The sequence below is a fragment of the Schistocerca americana genome, chromosome 3 (genome assembly GCF_021461395.2).
Source record: "Schistocerca americana isolate TAMUIC-IGC-003095 chromosome 3, iqSchAmer2.1, whole genome shotgun sequence".
Classification (NCBI taxonomy): domain Eukaryota; kingdom Metazoa; phylum Arthropoda; class Insecta; order Orthoptera; family Acrididae; genus Schistocerca; species Schistocerca americana.
In genome coordinates this window covers 944,105,192-944,122,943 of record NC_060121.1, presented here as the reverse complement: position 1 = coordinate 944,122,943, position 17,752 = coordinate 944,105,192, and the positions used below count along the sequence as shown (strand labels likewise).

General features: G+C 39.5%; 1 protein-coding gene across 1 annotated transcript in view; it reads left to right on the top strand.

Annotated features, from left to right (window-relative positions):
- LOC124607517 (tripeptidyl-peptidase 2) overlaps nt 1-17,752 on the top strand; it is a 283,824-nt gene that overhangs the window by 202,981 nt on the left and 63,091 nt on the right. The window contains exons 15-16 of the mRNA XM_047139911.1: nt 9,372-9,589; nt 15,376-15,501. Coding sequence (XP_046995867.1) covers nt 9,372-9,589; nt 15,376-15,501 — 344 coding nt within the window. The remainder of the gene's footprint in view (nt 1-9,371; nt 9,590-15,375; nt 15,502-17,752) is intronic.

Below are 17,752 nucleotides of genomic sequence, written 5' to 3'. Positions count from 1 at the left end.
TGTATTTGGAGAGGGAGTGCTTGTTCCTACAGATGAGAGCCACAGTTGGCTAGGCTGTGTGGAAGGGATTTCTCAGTATGAAATGTGTGTTAGCTGTCAAAGTGGAGATATTGCTGTTGTTTAATAGGTTTTATATGGACAAAGAGATTAATGTAGCCATCATTGAGGTGGAGGTCAACATTGAGGGAGGTGGCTTTTTGAGTTGAGGAGGACCAGGTGAATTGAATGGGATAGAAGTTGTTGAGGTTCTGGAAGAATGTGTATAGAGTGCCCTCACCTTCGATCCATATCACGAAGATGTCATTAATGAATTTGAACCAGGTGAGGGGTTTGGGATTCTGGGTGGTTAGGAAGGTGCCCTCCAGATGATCCATAAATAGGATGGTGCCTTGTGGGTGCCCATTGCTGTAACAAGGATTTGTGCATAGTTGATGCAAACAAAGGAGAAGTAATTGGGGATGAGGGTACAGTTGATAATGTTAACCAGGAATGTGATTGTAGGTTTTGGAGTAGGTGGATTGTTGGAAAAGGTAGTGTTCAATACCAGCAAGACCATGGGCCTCAGTAGTGGCAAGCGGGGCGAAGCATGGTGAAGGAACAGGCACTGTGGGGAATCAGTGGAGGAAACAGTTGTTGTGTTTTATACAGCAGTGTAGGTTATAGATAATAGGCTGAAGGTGTTCATCAATGAGAGCAGAGATTCTCTCAATGAAGGCAAAGTAACCAGTCTTAGCTCATCCCAGAACCTCTCCCCTGAGCCTCGTTCTCTCATCATGTCTATGACTCTTCGCACTCCTACCTCCTGCATGCTTCCTAAAGTCCATAAACACAACCACCAAGGATGTGCCCTGTCACTGGTTGTGATGTCTTGACTGAGAGAATCTACCCACTATATTCTATTTGTATGTATGGTTTGCAGGAAGTGTCCACTAGAAAGGTGTCTACATTTATCGTGATGTTTGTATATCTGTTAGATGTCCAGATAAACCTTCCATTTCATTCTGATTTGTCATTAACTCCAGATAATAGCATATTACTTTTGTTCCAGAACATGCATCAATTTCCATATCTCATCATTATGTATTGTTGATGTGGCCTATACATAGTATCTGCAAGATGGACTTCAATGGCTTGGTCAAGTAACATCTGCTTATGTTCAGATATGCTCGTATCAACATTACATTTGTGGATATAGTGCCAGAACACATCTTCATATTATAGGATGTACAGTTACTTTAATATGGCAAGCAAATACCTTACAAATATTAACTTTATTTAGTAGAATATTTGAGGAGTTTTGCCTAGAGCAATTTGTTTGCTGCAAATCAAAATTTGTGACCTTATGGTATCTGTTATACTGAATTCAGTTCCGGTCTAGTTCTACTCATGATAAACCTGGCCATGCCATCATTGCTGTCTGTTTTATCTTATTTGTATATGCTGATGTAGAAAATACCTGCGAGATTATGCATAATAGCTGTGCTGTTGCTAAAACAGTAGTTAGCATCTTGTTATCTATCTACTACCAATAGGATTGTGAAAGAAATGTAACTTAAAAAAGATAATATAGTAAAAAGGGAAGAACCATTACATGGAAATATAAATAGGAAGAACTGTAATAGACAAGTGGGGCATTGCAGATGTGTCCCCATGTAGTTAATGCAGTTCATGAACTCTCCTGAGATAAGTTCTTTTAAGTTCCAATCATTTTTGTCGTATAGATGTTATGTTGTTCTTTTTCCCTGCCATTTAAAAGATCTATAAGAAACCCTACCATAAGACGAGGAATACTAACCACCTTGGCGCAGTGGTTAGCACACTGGACTCGCATTCGGGAGGACGACGGTTCAATCCCGTCTCCGGCCATCCTGATTTAGGTTTTCCGTGATTTCCCTAAATCGTTTCAGGCAAATGCCGGGATGGTTCCTTTGAAAGGGCGCGGCCGATTTCCTTCCCAATCCTTCCCTAACCCGAGCTTGCGCTCCGTCTCGAATGACCTCGTTGTCGACGGGACGTTAAACACTAACCACCACCACCACTAACCACCTTACACAGAGGTGACAAAACTCATGAGATAGTGATATGAGCATATACATATGGTGGTAGTATCGCTTTCACGAGGTATGAAAGGGCAGTGCGTTGACAGAGCTGTCTTTTGTATCCAAGTGATAAATGTGAAAGGGTTTTTGATGTGATATGGCAACTAGACAGGAATTAACAGACTTTGATTGTGGAATAGCTGTTGGAACTAGATGCATGGAACATTCCACTGTGGAAGTCACAGAAATTTAATATTCCGAGATTCACAGGGTCAAGAATACCAGATTTCAGGCGTCACCTCTCACCACGGACAACAGTGGCAGATGAGCCCCATTTAATGCCTGAGAACAGCAGCGTTTGCCAAGAGTTGTCAGTGCTAACAGACAAACAGCTCTGCATAAAATAACGGAAGAAATTAATGTGGGACATACTACAAATGTATCTGTTTGGACAGTGCAGCAAAATTTGACATTAATGGGCTATAGCAAAAGACGACTAATGCGAGTACCTTTGTTAACAGTCTGACATACCTTGCAATGTCTCTCCTGGGCTTGTGACTATATCGGTTGTACATTAGATGACTGGAAAACCAGATGAGCCCCAATTTCAGTGTGTAAGAGCTGATGCCACGAAGACATGGACCCAAGTTGTGAGTAAGGCACTGTGCAAGCTGTTGGTGGCTCCATAATGATGTGGGTTTTGTTTACATGGAATGGACTGGGTCCTCTGCACCAACTCAACCAGCCATTGACTGGAAATGGTCATGTTCAGTGACTTGGAGACCATTTACAGCCATTCGTGGATTTCATTTTTATGGATGACGATGCGCCATTTTACTGGGCCACAATTGTTTACAATTTATTTGAAGAACATTTGCATTAACAATTTGGCTGCCCAGATTACCCGACATGAATCCCATCAAACGCATGGGACAGAGTCGAGGGGTCAGTCATGCACAAAATCCAGTGTCAGCAATACTTTTCCATTTATGGAAAGCTATAAGGGACAGCATGGCTCAATATTTCTGCAGCAGACTTCCAGTGACTTAGAGTCCATGCCATGCTGAGTTGTTGCACTGCACCAGGAAAAAGCAGCTCTGACACGATATTAGGAGGTATCCCATGACTTTTCTCACCTCAGTGTATGTGGACCTTCATATCTGTGAAAAACTTGCCAGCATCCTTTATATTAGAACTCGGATGATAAACTTTTATCAGTACCATGTCATTTATCTCAAAATTTGGTGTGATAGTGTTACTGTTGTGTTCCTTTACTCTAACTTGAGGAAGTCTCTTTAATTCATTTTCCTCACAGTCTTGTGTCTCTTTATTTTCAATTGAATCTTCTGGCAGTTCAAGTAATTAAAAAAACTGTTCCCATATAAATTTTCTATTTAATACCTCTACTGGTGAAAGACCAGTAGACAAATAAGGTAACTCATTTAGAATAACTTCAGGTAGTACATCTATTTAAACAATATGATAGGCAAAATCTACCTAATCCTTTAATCATCCTTTGCAATGGACGACTGAGATGGAACTTTGAAGTGGTAATATGCCATACTCTTTCCTATTCCACAAACTCTTCAAAACTATTACTTATAAATTGTGTACCATTATCTGTCAGTATCCATCTTGGTTCTCCCACATCTAGGAAATACTCTTGTAAACATTTAATTGGTGTGGTTGTATTTGCTATTTTTAATAGGGTATAATTTGACATACTTCGACCAGTATTCAGTTGTTACAAAGATGTATGTTACTCCAACTCTCCCATTTGGGAAAGGTTTGAAGATATTTATGTGTTAAATCGTGTAAACCCTTATGGCATTATTGGATATATTTTGAATTTTAGGACATTATTGTTGTCTTTAACACTTTAGTGTAAGTCACATGTGTATAAAACATCCTTTACTTTTCTGCTTGAATTTGTAAAACAGTAGAATGTGTTCTACAGACTTGAAGTGGTGGGCAAGTGCATTGTAGCTGGTAGTTGTGTTATTGTCTAGTTCTTGTAGAAGGTTAGTGGGGTGAGAATATTTACTACTGCAAAGAGAGCATTTTTAGTGGAAGAGGTTTTACGTGTAGGAGAAAACTTTACGGAGCATGTGAGGTGGCAATTTAGATTGTGTTTTCTACTTCAAGGTGTCCACCACATGACACTGTACATGATTTAATTCTCAAATTCCAGACAACAGGTTCAGTTCACGATGCACCACGAACTGGTGGGTGCACAATTGTAACAGAACAGAAGCTAGATGAAATTTTGAACATAGTGTTGCAGAACGCTCCCCCCCCCCCCAAAAAAAAAAAAAAAAAAAAAAATCAATGAGGAGGTTATTGCAAGATGCTACAGTCCCTGGACAACAGAATATAAAGCAATAACCAACGAACTGGGCTGTCCCAAAATGCTGAAGTTGTGTGTGTGTGTGTGTGTGTGTGTGTGTGTGTGTGTGTGTGTGTGCGCGTGTGTGTGCGCGTGTGTGTGCGCTCCTGCTTGTGCTTGCGTCTCAGTTTTACTGATGAAAGCTTTGCCTGAAAAGTTTAAGTGACTTTTAATTGTGCCTTTCTGCAACTTGACATGTGTTCTTTACAGTAAGAAGCAGTCTGCCGATTCCTACATTGTTGAACTGGGGTTGTATCAATATAAAATTACTGCTGTGCAATAATTACGTTGTATGGACTATGCGAAATGAATAGTGTACTGTGAACAGTTTCAGTGGTTTGTTTACCAGTTGGAGTTGGTGTTTCAGATCAAACCGTTTTTACTCATGAGATTGAATTCACATATCTGTGTACATCAATTCCCAAAATTCACGACTTGGCCATCAGAAAATCCGCTTGCCTTAAAGAGAAACACCATTGCGTGCAGAGAAAATTGGAGTGTTGGTTGCCATAATGCTAGCGCAAATTAAAGGGTCGATCTTTTATGACAGAACTGTCACTTCAGATGTTTATTGTTCCTAGATAATTTATCGATTTATTGCTCTGATAAATCAAAAGGAGATCAGTCATTGATTTTTTCAACAAGATAACACTATTGCTAATACTACACACTAGTCCCTACGACTTTTAGATGAGATCTTTGGAGACATAGTAATTAGGAAAGGTGTCTGGCCTCCACATTCACCGGATCTGTCTCCGCCCGACTATTTACTTTGGGGCGTGGCTAAAACATTTGCGTATCAAAGCAACCCAAAGGCAATAGATGAATTAAAGACAGCAATAATTGACTTATCTCGATTAAATGTGAACCATTGCTAAGTGTTTGCACAAATAAGTGTAAATGTGTTGAACTATGTCTTCAAGAAAGAGGAAAACATTTCCAACATCTTCTGTGATATTGATGAATACAGTGAATTTAATTGTAATTACCTTCATTGTTTATTCATAACAATGTTGAATCCCGTCTCCCGACATAACTGCAGCCACTAGCAGTGAATCCCAGCCCTAGCTTATACAGCGACATGAATGTTGCAAACCTTGTGTGTCCCGCAAGGCAAGACATGCAGAGGTCACTGCTGCAGAGAGCCTTTGTGGATGCACTGTATTTTGGCTGCTGACACAGTGTTATGAACAACAGCACCATTCATTAATAACTTTTTCTTTCAAAAGTGCCAGCTTCTCCTGATGTTCTTTTAACATATTCTTGTTCAAATTTAAAGGAATTTCCAGCACATAAGTATTTTGGGCACTGCACTGAGTCACCAAAATGAAGTGTTCACTGTGTCTGAAATAGTGTGTGTACGTTCAGATTGCAAATGTGTTGCTCTCACATTCTACACTGCTGCTTCATGAAAGATTAACTCGGACAAACCTTGTAGTTGTTCTTAATATGGACGGACCTCTTCACTGCCACAGCTGTTCTTGTACTGGAATCTGGAACTTTAATGAACTCTCACTTTCTGATAAATAATAGACAGCTCTTCTGTTCAATATAATTATATTGCATCGTCAGTTACAATGTCATATGTATGGTAACACTTCATACACAATACATGAGCATACATTGATACTGTTTGATGTTCACAAATGAGAGTTTTATACAATCAGACCACTTTAATCCCTCTTCGTATGTTCTCCACAACATCAGTACCAATGTCAAGGAGGTCCCTTTTTTTTTTTTTTATTCGAAGGCACACCACGCTTTTCCGAGCCGGGATGTCATAGTACAGAATAATTTCCAAGCCAACGGGTACCACAATGCATAGCAAAATGTCACTGTTGTTCTGACTTGGAGATGCTCAGGGACCATCTGGGCTATTGTAAATGCACGAACAATAACAGACTTCCAAACAGTTTTAAGATTCTAAACTAATTAGCTAATAACAAATACTTTCATAGTGGTGAACATCATTTACTGGGTAGGTGGAAATTGGGTGACACATCCTTTACCAAAAGTGATATGTTAAATCACATTTCGCATGCAAACAGAACTGGCTGCGTATGAGGAATGGTTTATGCGGTGAGGGACAGAGGAGAATAGGAAGTGGACACCAGCAGAAGTAAAACTGGTTTAGAGCATTTATGTTTAAGAATTCTGCAGCAAACCTTCATTAAGGCTATTGGTTCATAGTTTTCTGGGTCTTTTCTTTTATCCATATCGTATACAAGAGTCGCCATCACTTTTTACAGTCACTTGGGATTTTCCACTCTGCGCGAGATTCACGATAAATGCTAACTGAGTAAGAGTTTAGTGCTCGAGTACTTCCTGTAAAAGCAAATTGGGGGTCCCTCTGGACTTGGTGACTGATCTCTTTCCAACTTTTTCAGCTGCTTTTCAACACTAGGGATGTCTGTGTGTATGTCCTTCGTTTGAGAGTTTTGGTGGCAGTAAGCTGATGGTATGTCTGTACAGTCCTCCTGTGTGAATGATTTTCTAACACGTTGGGGACAAAGCCTGAGCATAGCTTGGATCACAACTTATGTGTTAAAATGACAAAGCCCAAGAATAGTTTGGGCCATGGTTTTCACAGCACCTATCATTCGAAAACTGGGTGCAGTTCATATGAGAACGAGAACAATATATAAATGTTTCACTACCTGTTCTGTTGTCAATTTCTAGAATTGTTTTGGAAGAAACATTAGTGAACTTAATGACTGAGTCAATATGATTGCATTGACGTAATTTCGTGCATGTACTTGTTGGGTTTTGCGGTTTGCTGTAATTCTGATAAAAATACATCACATTTTTTGCACGAGCGAGAAATTTTGGAAGCTCCAGAGAAAGAAATTGCTAGTTAACTCACTTCATAGTGTTACTGGCACATACACAATTGATGTATCTTCAAGAGTAATGCATGCTAAAAAAAGGACCAAGCTTCAATATTTATTTTTCATATGTACTTTAGTTTTCTGATAGATTGCAAATTTTAAAGCAATTTCTTTGGAGGATAATTACACTTTGTCATTATTTTAAAATTTTGTATTACTCATGACACATCAATTACATATGTCAAGACACAAAGGAATTGAAGACATCAACTGTCAGTGGGCATTCATTTATATCAGTGGGGCAAGTTGAAAATTTGTGCTGGACCAGGATTCAAATCTGGATCTCCTGCTTGCTACTCCATCCAGACACAGAGCTCACAACAACCACCCAGACTACCCTATCACATCTCCCATCAGACCCAAAATCTCAATTTATGTCACGCTTTTGTAGCTGCGATATTAGTTGCTGGTCTCCAAAGTGTTAACTGTGAAATTTGAAACTTCAGCCTTCCTTTTGCTTTCATCTATTGCTGCACCCGAATGGGCTATGCATGACTTAGTAGAAGCTTTACTTCACGTACTTATTTTATGCAGAAATAGAATTTTCTAGGATTATCAGCAAGGTCTTTCACTGGCATATGACTATGGAAGTTGTTGTATGTCTAGCACATCGATCAATATATAGATGCATAAATTTCTACTAACTTTTGAATCTAAGAATTTTTACATTCTTTTTTGAACGAGATGTGTAACAATCTGTTTCCTCAGCATTTTCCAAATTTTTTTTGTTAAGCCACAGTGAGTCTTTTTCATCCTTAATCTAATTGCACCTTTTCTAGTAAAGTACCTCTTCTAGTAAAGCTATGTGATGTATTCATGTTATTTTTTGGTCTGAAGACTGATTCACTACCAGTGTAGGTCCATGCCATTCATGTATAAGCATAGTGAGTGTCAGATTAAAAACTTTTTGTTTTGACACTTCTGAAAGGGAGCAGGTTAGGTTAATGCCCTATTGACACTGAAATCATTAGACACAAACTTGGATGGGGTAGGAAATCAGTTGTGGTCAATTTAAAATAACTGCCTTGCTATTCTCTTGTGGCATTGTGATGAGACCAAGATGCTGCTAAGTTTGATTATATTGTTTATTACAATAGGACTATTTCAGTGAGATTGCCGCCTTGTGATTATATCAGGTTGTCTTGATATCCATATGACATCAATGTCTTGGTATTGAACCGAAACTGAGGCAGTTATTGTTAATGTTATTTAGCCATTTATATTTGATGTGTTGTGTTCTTTGCAAAACTTTATCTAACAGTAACTATGGATAGCTCAAACAGAAGTTAAGTAAAACTTGTTTCTGTTGTTGTAAGATATTTGTCTGGAAGAGCAAACTCAAGTTGAACTTTTAAATTTCCATGAAATGTCAGGTGAAGCTGCTCAAATTTTAACCTGTGCGTTTTGAAGTCTGTGAAAAACTATGAACTGAAAGAAATGTTTATTTGCTGTACTGCCAGTAACAATAGCCGGGGATGTTTGGTCTGCAGGAAGTGGTAAACTTTCATTATCTTCCGTTAAACATTTGCTAAATGTGTTTTAATTCAGGATTTCCTTGTTGTGAATTTTATGATACAATTAAACCAAACAAACTGTTTCTAAAAAGTGATTTCTAGTAAAAAGTAAAACTGAAGAATTAGTTTAATGTTTCAGTAAATTGTTAATACATTTAAGAAATTTCAAAAATGTGTGCTGAGTGAAGCCCAAACAAATATAGTACTATGTCCTGGGTTGGACCCAAACACTTATAGTAAGCATATTTGTGGACCCTGCCAAGCTTTCCATAAAAAAGAAACACTTTGATTTTGTTTTATTATGGTGACAGGTTTTATTGACATAGTACACATAGCTTCAAAAGAAACACAGCTTCAAATAGTTTGTTACAGAAGGAATAAAAGCTGTAATAGTGCTGTAAAATACTGCTTATCAGCTTACATGTTGTCTATGATTTGAAGCATAGTAAAGGACAATACATCTTTTCATGACATACTTAATGATATTTTTGCATACAGTAAAAGTGTATTGAGTTAATTGAAGTGACTTTTTTCTTTTTCCAAGGGAGGTCTCGTGCTGGAAGTGGTGGTTGCCAAGTACTGGGCCAACCTAGGAGAGGTGCCAATAGATTACTCTGTTTCCTTCCATGGTGTGCGACCCGAATGCCCAGCAATCACCATGCAGGCTTCAGATGGGATAATGTCTGTGGAGCTGCAGAGTGGCTTAAGAAATGAAGAAGTTGCACCTACCATATCTTTGAAAAATTCTGTTCAAGTATTGAGGTACAAACTGCAATTCCCTTAGTTCTGTATAATGGTATATTAATAATACCTCTGAAAAGTCTGTAATTGCCAACTGTCAAACTTTAATGAATGTACAAGGATTCTGAAAGCAACAGAAGTGTTTCGGAAAAATGTATGAGCTATAAGAAGCAGCACTTTTTTAATTAAAAGTAAAATAAGAGTGAGTGTACATGAAGACCCCTTTTTCTCTTTACAAGACTGAGGCAGAGCCACCTTAATTCGGAGATCTGAATTGCGAACATTTTTGTGCTCTCTTCTGTTGCTTTCCACTTTTCCCTCCTCACATTTTCTTTTACTGTCAACTGTAAACTTTTTGTTGCTGTCAAGCTAAGTCACAACTTCAGTTTCTGAAATTTTTTTTTTTTTTTTTTTTACTAGTGTGGGGTCCTACCCACTCGTGTCTTTTAGGGTGTCTAGGAAGCTGTTTTCTTGAATAGCTAGACAACATACAAGCAAATCATATTAATGCTGTTTATTACATTAATTGAATTGACAATGCTTAACTTCGTATTTACAATGTGTGTCACAAGCAGTCGGCAACATTCAAATAATCAGTGTCCTTTGCTATATACGATGTCCACACAAATTCATATGGATCATAAGTCACGGATCTTTAAGTGCTCTCTTCTAGTCCAGGTCTACCAGTGTCCCTTCTTCTACTGTCCAGTCAAAGCAGACAGGAGCGGCCCTTCTATTCTCTTTGGGTTGAGGCAGCTCCTGTCGTGGTGCAGTCCTCGTCAGCGTACTATTGGCTGACATCATCTCACAGCCTTCTCTGCGGTTACGTTCTTGATCTTCATGCCAGCACTTGCCATTACATCGGAACATTCCTCTCCCCCAAAGTGACGGACCATCGTTTTATAGGAAATGCGACAACATCGGGGGAGGCAGGAGTGTGGGCGCATCGCTGGACCAGAAGCTGTGGTTGCAGGGGACATCAATCTTCTGATCGTACCTCGCCATCCGGCCTTCACTTTGGCGGAAACGTCCCCTGGAAAATGACCTGAAGGGTATGTGTCCACCTCCTGCTGCCATGAACCGTATGAAGAAGGCAGTAACTGCTGCGGCGTGGGTGGGTCCAGTTCCATCGGCATGACGAGAGGAGGCAGAGGCTCCATCTCCATGGGGGTCATCCCGCAGTGTCGTGATGTCGCCCTCTAGCGGCTGCTGTTGCCGCACTGTCATCTGGACCCGTGAATCTGGGCGAGGGGACACTGAAAGATCACATGACAGAGGCGAGGTGAATTTTTATGTCGGCACTGCAGGCCATCTGGACTTTGAATAAGATACATGCATGCACCAAGGAGACGGACCATCTCACCTCGCACCCACCGTCTGCTACGACTAAAAACCCTTTAAAAGAAAGTATCGTGCAGTGTGAAGCGATATTTGTGGCTTTCCTTCGGCGCTGGATGCTTAGGAGGATGGAGAAGGTGGTGGAGTGTCCAAAGGCGGCGGCCATGAAGCAATTCCACCAGCAAATGGTCCATCTCGTGGTTCCAGACGATAGGAGGCGAGAAACAGTTGCAATGCTTGTTTCCTGGTGTGTGTGGAGCGTAGTTTAGGCTTCTGTTACTGGAAGGTTCTGACAAAACATTCCGCTTTGCTGTTTGACTGTGGTGCACTAGTTAGATGCTGTATGCCATTGTGGTCACAGAATGTTTCAAATTCATTTCATGTGAACTGAGATTCGTTGTCTGGCACTGTGACTTCCGGTAAACCTTCGAGGCAAAAAATCGATGACAACACCCGAATAGCTGTGTGACATCGTCAAGATCATTGGCACAGCAAAAGGAAACTTGCTATACGAGTCAATCACAATCAACTGACAAGTGTTCCAAAAAGGAGCCGCAAAGTCTATGTGCACACATTGCCATTGCGATTGCGACTGAGGCCAAGCAGAGAATTTTTGTGTCAGAGTGAACTGCTTTTCCGCACACGGGTGACACTGTGACGTCATCTGTTCTATTTGGGCGTCCATCCCCTGCCAAGTACAGTTTCAATGCACTAACTGTTTCGTATGAACTACGCTCCAATGGTCTTGGCGAAGTGACTGCAACATTTCTTTTTGCAAAGCGTTAGGGATCAACACATATGACTGTCTATTGCCATTTTGAACAAGAATTGCACCTTTCTGTACAGAGAGGCTATGCCCATATGCAAAGTGTCAGCACACTACAGAGCTCTTTATGCTATACAAGCAACAAGGCAAAGATGTGTGAATGTACATTAGCAAAATGTTCAAATCTGAATCAGCTTCCGTGACCTTTGCAATTTTCCTATAGTTCAGCAGAAATGATTGAAGCAATTCAAAGCATCGATATGACAACGAGGGCAGCAGAAACATTAATGTCTGTGTCAGGGCCAATCAGAAGATGTGAAAGTCCGCCTGGGTTACCAGGTTGAGCCATCAGACAATACACAATCTCGTAACTGGTATTGAGATAACAGCGAAGCCCATATTTGCAATTCTTGGGCAGTTCGTACAGGAACCAGTTTCGTCAGATGAAACAAGGACTGCAAAGGCTTGTGAACCATTACTAAGTAGAATTTTCTGCCATACAAATAATGGTGGAATTGAGTGACACCATGCACAATGGCCAAAGCCTCTTTCTCAATTTGGGAATAGTTACACTGAGCATTGGGCAACACTCTTGATGCGAAAGCAATAGGCCCATCTTTATCACCAATTCTGTGCGAAAGTACGGCACTGATTCTGTAAGAGGAAGCGTCAACTTTTAATACAACTGGTTTGCTAGGATCAAAGTGAACTAAGCATCAATCACTGAACAATGCATCTTCAAGTTTTTGAAAAGCTACTTGGCACTCATCTGTCCAGACATTCCTGTGATGCAATGCAGTTGCCATTTGTGCAGCATCATTCAGTATGAACTGAATATAATAGTTCATTTTCCCTAAGACTGACTGCAGTTCTGTGACATTGCAAGGAACTGGCAAATCTCACATGGCTAACAAATGTGAGTGAAGAGGATGTACACCTTGACTGTTTATGACATGACCAAGATGCTGTAACTTAGGAGGTTTAAAAAAATCATGCTTGTCAAGTCTAAACTTTAGTCCTGCATCACATAACACATGAAACAAGCACATAAATTTGCAATATGTTCTTCAGGTGTGTGACATGATACGACAATATCATCCACATAGTTTGAACAGTTTGGTACTTGCACAGTCAGCTGTTCCAAATACTGTTAGAAAATGATGGGTGCGGAAGCACTGCTAAAAGGCAAATGCAAATATTTAAACAAACCCAAATGAGTATTTACTACACACACTTTTTTTTGAGATTCTTCATTGAGTGGTATTTGAAGACACGCTTCACGCAAATCAGTTCTTGAAAAGTAGCGTCCAGTATCTAATTTCTCCATGAGATCCTCTGGGCATGGCAGTAGGTAAATATCGATCAGTTTTTGGGTTGACTGTGGACTTAGTCATCACAGAGGTGAATGTGACCTGAAGGTTTGGGGAGCAAAACCAGTGGACTTGCCCATTGACTAGCTTTTATAGGTGTAATAGCTTCGCTATCTTGCAATTCTTTAAGTTCAGCAGCGACTTTGTCCCATAATGCAATGGGAACAGTTCTGGCCTGGCAAAATTTTGGCTGAGCATTGTCTTCCAGAGTAATATGTGCAACAAATTTGTTAGCCTTGCCTAAACTTTCAGAAAAGAGTTTTGGGAATTCTTTCAGCAAGGTAGCTACTCTGTCCTGTGCATGGAATGCAGACACTGACAACACATTATCCTGAATGTTAAAGCCAAACAAATCAAACGAATCTAGACCAAATATGTTCTCACACTCAGGTGATTGTAGCACTATAAAAGTCATTGTTCACATATGCAAGTGATACATGGCAGGTAATGTACCTTTTCTGAGACTGGGAATGTCTTGTCCATTATAAGCAGTCAGTTGTGTGCTTGTTTTGTTTTACACAGGCATGGGCAGCCTAACAGTTCATATGTGTGACATTTTAGCTATGTGACATACAAACCTATGTCCAGCTGAAATTTCCCATAAAGAAGTAAAAGAACAAAAAGTTGTTTTGACTGGCATATCACTGAAGAAACTGCTTGTGTGCCAGTTTTGTGAATGTCTGTTGCAGACTGTGATTATACTGCATTAATGACATGGCCTTGTGACTAGACTTTTGTGAGTGGGCCGAATTCTTATGTTTGTTCCAACGCAAACATACAGATTGTACATGTCCTTTCCTAACCCACGTGTAACACTGAGCTTATCAGGAGGGACAGTCTAGGCACTTGTGCCATGAATAACACTGAGGACAAGACTTTATTCTGTTCGCCTGTGTAGCTCAGTGTTGAGCAAACTGCCTACACCGTGTGAAGCGTTGCTTACTCGGCGTGGCTAGTGCAAGCTGCCGCTGAATGGGGCGATCACAAACGAGGGACTCGACCCGATAAATAGCTGGCTGCTCAAATTTATCAGCCAACAGGGCACCTGAATTGTACTGACCTAGTATTTGCACTACCTGCCAAAATGATGGATCGGACTGTTTAAAAATCTATTCTCCAAGTCTGACAACAGGTACATTGTACACGATCAGATCATGCATCTGAATATAAAGCACTGCAAGCACATTTGAATTTGCATTTCCATGTCATACCCTGCAAATCTGTTATCCACTCACGATAAGTTTGTTCTGACCATTTTTTGCAGTTAAAGAATTGATACTTAGCTGCTACCACATTCACTTGTTGGTCATAGTAGCTTATTAGCGACTCAATAACCTGTTCATACGCAAGTTCCCTCGGAGTGGCATTAGGAAAAAGTTTGTTCATGAGGTGGAACACAGCACTTCCTATCATGGATAAGAAATAATGGCTTCTCACAGTACCTGGTACATTGTATTTCAAATTTTTGCAGCCACTCGAGCAATTCTTCTTCTTGTTCATGAAACTGTCGAAAAGGTGGCATAGCAGCTGTAGTAGATGGTGCTTGTTCTGTCTGACGTGCAGCATTGGCCAGTAGCTGCTGCACCTTGTTGAGTAGTGTAAATGCCCCTGCAAAGAAAAGGCAAGAAATAATTAAGGCGCCAGCAAACACAAAAACAAAATTCACTGGCTGTAGGCAATGGTTCATCATATAACTCACCGCCAATGTGGGGTCCTGCCCACTCATGTCTTACAGGATGCCTAGAAAGCTGTTTTCTCAGATACCTAGATAACATATAAGAAGATCACATTAATGGAGTTTATTACGGTAATTGAATTGACAATGTTTAACTTCGTATTTACACTGTGTGTCACAAGCAGTCGGCAATATTCAAATAATCAATGTCCTTCGCTAAATACAATGTCCACAAAAGTTCATATGGATCACAAGTCACAGCTCTTCAAGTGCTCTCTTCTAGTCCAGATCTGCTAGTGTCCCTTCTTCTACTGTCCGCCTGAGGCTGGCAGGAGTGGAGCTTCTATTCTGCTCCTGTCATGGTGCAGTCCTAGTCAGCGTACTATTGGCTGACATCATCTCTCAGCCTTCTCTGCGGTTACGTTCTTGATCTTCGTTCCGGTGCTTATTGTTACGCCAGAACAACTGGTATTACAAACAGTTTTCTGTTTGTTAGTCTGCCATTTCTACAACAGAAAGTTGAGCTAAAGCTGCAATTTTTAAGAGGGCATTTATGTTTGGATATAGTATGTAACTTTCACTGTTGTTTTTAATTTTAAAATTACACTATTTTTGTTTTGGTTACAATAAGTTTAAGAGGTTCATATATTTATTACAGGCCAAGTGAATCAAAAGTTACACCTCTGACTTCACGAGATGTTATTCCTCCAGCGAGACAAATCTATGAGCTGCAGTTAACATATAATTTCCATATTGCTAAAGGCACAGAAGTGATTCCAAACTGGTGAGTAATAGACAAGATGAAAAACCTGCAATAGTTACTGTCTTCAGGTAATACTGTTGCCATTTTCTTGTGCTCAATCACTGCCAGCAACCTCACATCATTTTCAAATCTGTGTCAATTGTTAATTACATGTGTTTACGGACTATGCTTATTCAGAATCTGGGTTATTCATCAAGAGTTAATTTGTTTGCTGTTCTTGCAGGGGAGACACAAGAGAGAAAAATATTGTGCTTGACAATTTCATTTGTGTGTGTGTGCAATATTTCAACAAATATCCTACAAGCTGTGGCAGGAATTTGTTGGGCAGCAGACCTGAGGATCTGCATTAACTTAAATCAACCTCTAATAATATGTTATATTGTCTACAGACGCATGTGCCATGGTTAACCAGCACAAAATGACTTACAGAACCTAAATAAACGGCAGTATAAAACCATCGAAGTCTGTACTGGAGCATTCAGATCAACTCCAACTAATGTTTTGATGGCAGAAGCAAATGAAATTCTCTTAGAATTACACAGAAAGAACATCACTACTGTAGTCCCGTTGCAACGTTTCCACTTCTCACATGACAGTTTATTAGCAAAGATTAGACCACTCGCTATTAAGTGCTTTTCAGACCAGTATTGCTTTAGAAAGAAATTACTGCCCCTGGCAGATTTATACATTGATGCTTTGCTTTTACATGAAAACATCACCACAGCAGAATAAAGGAAAATGAAGAAGACACTTTGGCCAAGAAATCTATGTATACTGGATTAGCGAAATAGGATAAAATGCCACTTGATGTCTACTGCATACGATAAGGGGAGAATCAGGTAGGATAAAATGCCACTTGATGTCTACTGCATACGATAAGGGGAGAATCAGGGCCCAGTGGAGTGAGATCCTGCACCAATCTTAGAAAATGAAAGAGAGAGACTATGCTGTAGTGGTACCTAATCTCCCATCATGTTCTTGGTACTTATTGTAAACACAGTAAAAACTTTATGGTTATAATGGCACGTGTTTGATTTAATCTTGAGATATTTGAGCAACATCTCTACTGCCTCAACACACTCATCTTCTTCATGTGAATTCGGCAGTGAGGAAGATGTTAACCACTTTTTCTTTGGCTCTGATAGAGATATCAAAAAAGCACAATTACCTGTATTTTGTAGCATGTGATGTCCTCTGGCAATACATTTCTGGTGAACAGTCACTCTCTGAGCCACAGAAGACCTAAAAGTGTATGAACTACTATATGACTTTATGGCAAACAAGAAAATAAGATTTTTTTTCTACATTATAATATAGTAAATGAATGCATATGCTTTTGTAACCCACTTTTCATATTAATCATTGTATTTTAATTTTCATAGATCATGATCTTATTTTCTGGTATTAAAAATATTTCAAAAATTGATTTTATTGGTTGAGTTTGTCAAGTAATATTCTCATACAATGCAACCAGGTATGGAAAAATTGTACAAGAGAACGGATTTGGAAACCAGGTTGAATCCACAGACATATCTTCTGTCAATGCCACCAGCAAGACTTCAGAAATTATGAAGTTATAAATTGTCATTTAACAGAAATTGGACCTCCTATGACTCTTTTTTTTTTTAATAGCCCCTATGTAATCTTCATTTTTTTCAGTTATTGTTTTATTATATGTTTTTAAATGCAGCAGAGGAGACCACTCTTGTGACCTGTGTGTCCATAGGACAATACTCAATATATTTGTAAAATATAGGTTATGCAATTTGAGTTCATTTGCAGAGTGAGCGTAATAACATTTTTTCAAAGGAGGGGGGGTGAAATGTGTTCATAGGAATTTTAAGTTATAGCTCTGAAAATGTAACACACATTTAGTAGCATATTCCACGAAAAGTTTGTGAACCAGATTGAGTGATTTTATGAAAATATAATGGCTGCCAATGGAAGATTGGACCTAAAATTTTGGATCTATCATGCAAACAGAGTAGAATCTGTTCATAATGTTGAAATATGAGGGCATGCTGAAAACTAATGCCTCCATATTTTTTATGTGAAAACTCGTAAAGCATTTCAAAAAGAACAAATATAACAGAGGCCTCCAAATTGTAATGTTGACATGACATGTAATGTAACTATGTCAATAGAGTTTTGAATTTGAAGAGTTCATCCACACAGGGAGAACCCTTTCCTTCATCATGAAAATGCCAGACCACACAAGAGCGTTGCGACATCTGCAGTAATCTGATGCCTTGAGTTCACGGTCGTTGGTCAT